Source organism: Vombatus ursinus, unplaced genomic scaffold (assembly GCF_900497805.2).
Source record: "Vombatus ursinus unplaced genomic scaffold, bare-nosed wombat genome assembly UNPS02003014.1, whole genome shotgun sequence".
NCBI classification, from domain to species: domain Eukaryota; kingdom Metazoa; phylum Chordata; class Mammalia; order Diprotodontia; family Vombatidae; genus Vombatus; species Vombatus ursinus.
Genome location: NW_020942792.1, coordinates 1,447 through 4,457, shown reverse-complemented (window position 1 = coordinate 4,457; position 3,011 = coordinate 1,447). Strand labels below are relative to the sequence as shown.

The window sequence follows — 3,011 nt, the reverse complement described above, 5'->3', positions numbered from 1 at the left end:
CTATTCTGACAGTACAACTACTCTGACCACTGAGGCCCTCACCACTACCCAAGGGACATCAGCTGCTGCCACGACTTACCCAGGGACTTCATCCACAGCCACATCTTACCCTGGCACCACCTTCACCAGCCCCAAACCTCACAGTACCACAGAGAATGGCATTCCAACGACTGTGAGCACCCCGGCTGTCACCTGGAGCCAAAGGTCAACAGCAACTGCCATGACTTCTCCAGCTACCCAAACCACAGCCACATCGTTGCCTGGCACCACTTCCACAAGCCACACAATTCACAGTACCACTGATTCTACCAGAACGACAACTCTGACCACGGAGGCGCTCACCACTACCCAAGGGACAACAGTAGCCACCACTACTTCCCCAGGCACCTCAAGCACAGTCGCATTGTTGCCTGGTACCACTTCCACCAGCTCCACCTCTCAGAGTACCACAGCGCCTGCCTTTACGACGACTGTGAGCACACAATCTGTCACCCCTAGCCAAGGGACGACAGAAGCTGCCACTATTTCCCCAAGGACCTCAACCACAGCCACATCTTCCCCTGCCACCACCTTCACCAGCCCCAAACCTGAGAGTACCACTGAGCCTGGCATTACGACGACTGTGAACACACAATCTGTCACCCCTAGCCAAGGGACAACAGCAGCTCCCACTACTTCCCCAGGGACCTCAACCACAGCCACATCTTCCCCTGGCAACACCTTTACCAGCTCCACCTCTCAGAGTACCACAGAGGTTGGCATTACGACCACTGTGAGCACCCAGGCTGTCACCTGGAGCGAAAAGACAACAACAGCTGCCATGACTTCTCCAGGAATCCAAACCATAGCCACTCCGTCACCTGGCAAAACCTCCACCAGCCACATACTTCAGAGTACCACTGATTCTGACAGAATGACAACTCTGACCACTGAGGCTCTCACTACTACCCAAGGGACAACAGTAGGTGCCACTATTTCCCCAGGGACCTCAACCACAGCCGCACTGTTGCCTGGTACCACCTCCACCAGCCCCACACCTCAGAGTACCACAAAGGCTGACATTACAACAACTGTGAGCACACAATCTTTCACCCCTATAAAAGGGACAACCAAAGCTGCCACTACTTCCCCAGGGACCTCAACCACAGCCACATCCTCCTCTGGCACCACCTTCACCAGCCCCACACCTCACAGTACCACAGACGCTGGCATTACAACCACTGTGAGCACCCAGTCTGTCACCTGGAGCCAAAGGACAACAGAAGCTGCCACTACTTCCCCAGGGACCTCAACCACAGCCACATCTTCCCCTGACTCCACCTTCACTAGCTCCACCTCTCAGAGTACCCCCTATTCTGACAGTACAACCACTCTGACCACTGAGGCTGTCACGACTACCCAAGGGACAACAGAAGCTTCCACTCTTTCCCCAGGGACCTCAACCACAGCCACATCTTCCCCTGCCTCCACCTTCACTAGCTCCACCTCTCAGAGTACCCCCTGTTCTGACAGTACAACCACTCTGACCACTGAGGCTGTCACGACTACCCAAGGGACAACAGAAGCTGCCACTACATCCCCAGGGACCTCAACCACAGCCACATCCTCCCCTGGCACCACCTTCACCAGCCCCACACCTCATAGTACCACAGACGCTGGCATTACAACCACTGTGAGCACCCAGTCTGTCACCTGGAGCCAAAGGACAACAGAAGCTGCCACTACTTCCCCAGGGGCCTCAACCACAGCCACATTGTCACCTGGCATCACCTTCACCAGCCCCACACCTCAGAGTACCACTGATTCTGACAGTACAACAGCTCTAACCACTGAGACACCCACCACTACCCAAGGGACAACAACAGCTGCAATTACTTCCCCAGGGACCCAAACCACAGCCACATCTTCCTCTGGCACCACGTCCACCAGCCCCACACCTCAGAGTACCACAGAGCCAGTTATTTCGACGACTGTAAGCACACAATCTATCACCCTTAGCCAAGAGACAACAGCAGGTGCCACTACTTCCCCAGCGACCTCAACCACAGCCACATCTTCCCCTGGCTCCATTTCATCCAGCCCCACAGCTCAGAGTACCAACCAGTCTGACAGCACTACAACTGTGACAACTAACCCTGTCACTGTCACCCCAGGGACAACAGAAGATGCCTCTACTTTCCCAGGGACCTCAGAAATAGCTGCAACTTCCCTTGGCTTCACTTACACCAGTACCACAGATCACAGTACCACTGAGGCCAACAACACAACGTCTCTGACAAGCCAGGCTATCCTTGCTACCCAAGGGACAACAGCAGCTGCCTCTACTTTCCCACGGACCTCAGCAACAGCCACAACTTCCCCTGCCTCCATTTCATCCAGCCCCACAGATCACAGTACCACCCAGTCTGATAGTACTACGACTGTGACAAACGAGCCTATCACCGCTACCAAAGGGACAACAGCAGCTGCTACTACTGTCCCCGGGACCTCACCAACAGCCACAACTTCCCCTGCCTCCACTTCTACCAGCCCCACAGACCAGAGTAACACCCAGTCTGACAACACTACAACTCTGACAACCCAGGCTGTCACTGTTACCCAAGGGACAACAGCAGCTGCTACTACAGTCCCCGGGACCTCAGCCACAGCCCCATTTTCTGCTTCCTCCACTTCTACCGGCCCCACAGACCAGAGTAACACCCAGTCTGACAACACTACAACTGTGACAACCCAGGCTGTCACCACTACTCAAGGGACAATAGCACCTGACATTATTTCCTCAGGCACCTTAGCCACAGCCCCATCTTCCCCTGCCTCCACTTCTACCAGCCCCACAGATCAGAGTACCACCCAGTCTGATAGTCATACAACTGTGACAACCCAGGCTGTCATTGCTACCCCAGGGACAACAGTAGCTGACAGTACTTCCCCAGGGACCTCAACCACAGCCACATCTTCCCCTGGTTCCACCTTCACCAGCCCCACAGATCAGAGTACCACCCAGTCTGATA

At 55.0% G+C, this 3,011-nt stretch overlaps 1 protein-coding gene across 1 annotated transcript in view; it reads left to right on the top strand.

Moving 5' to 3' along the window:
- Positions 1–98: 98 nt before the first annotated feature.
- Positions 99–3,011, top strand: part of LOC114049197 (mucin-2-like) — a gene marked incomplete at both ends in the record, with an annotated part of 4,350 nt that continues 1,437 nt past the window's right edge. Inside the window, one exon of the mRNA XM_027870385.1 lies at positions 99–2,993. Within this exon, the coding sequence (XP_027726186.1) occupies positions 99–2,993 (2,895 nt within the window). The remainder of the gene's footprint in view (positions 2,994–3,011) is intronic.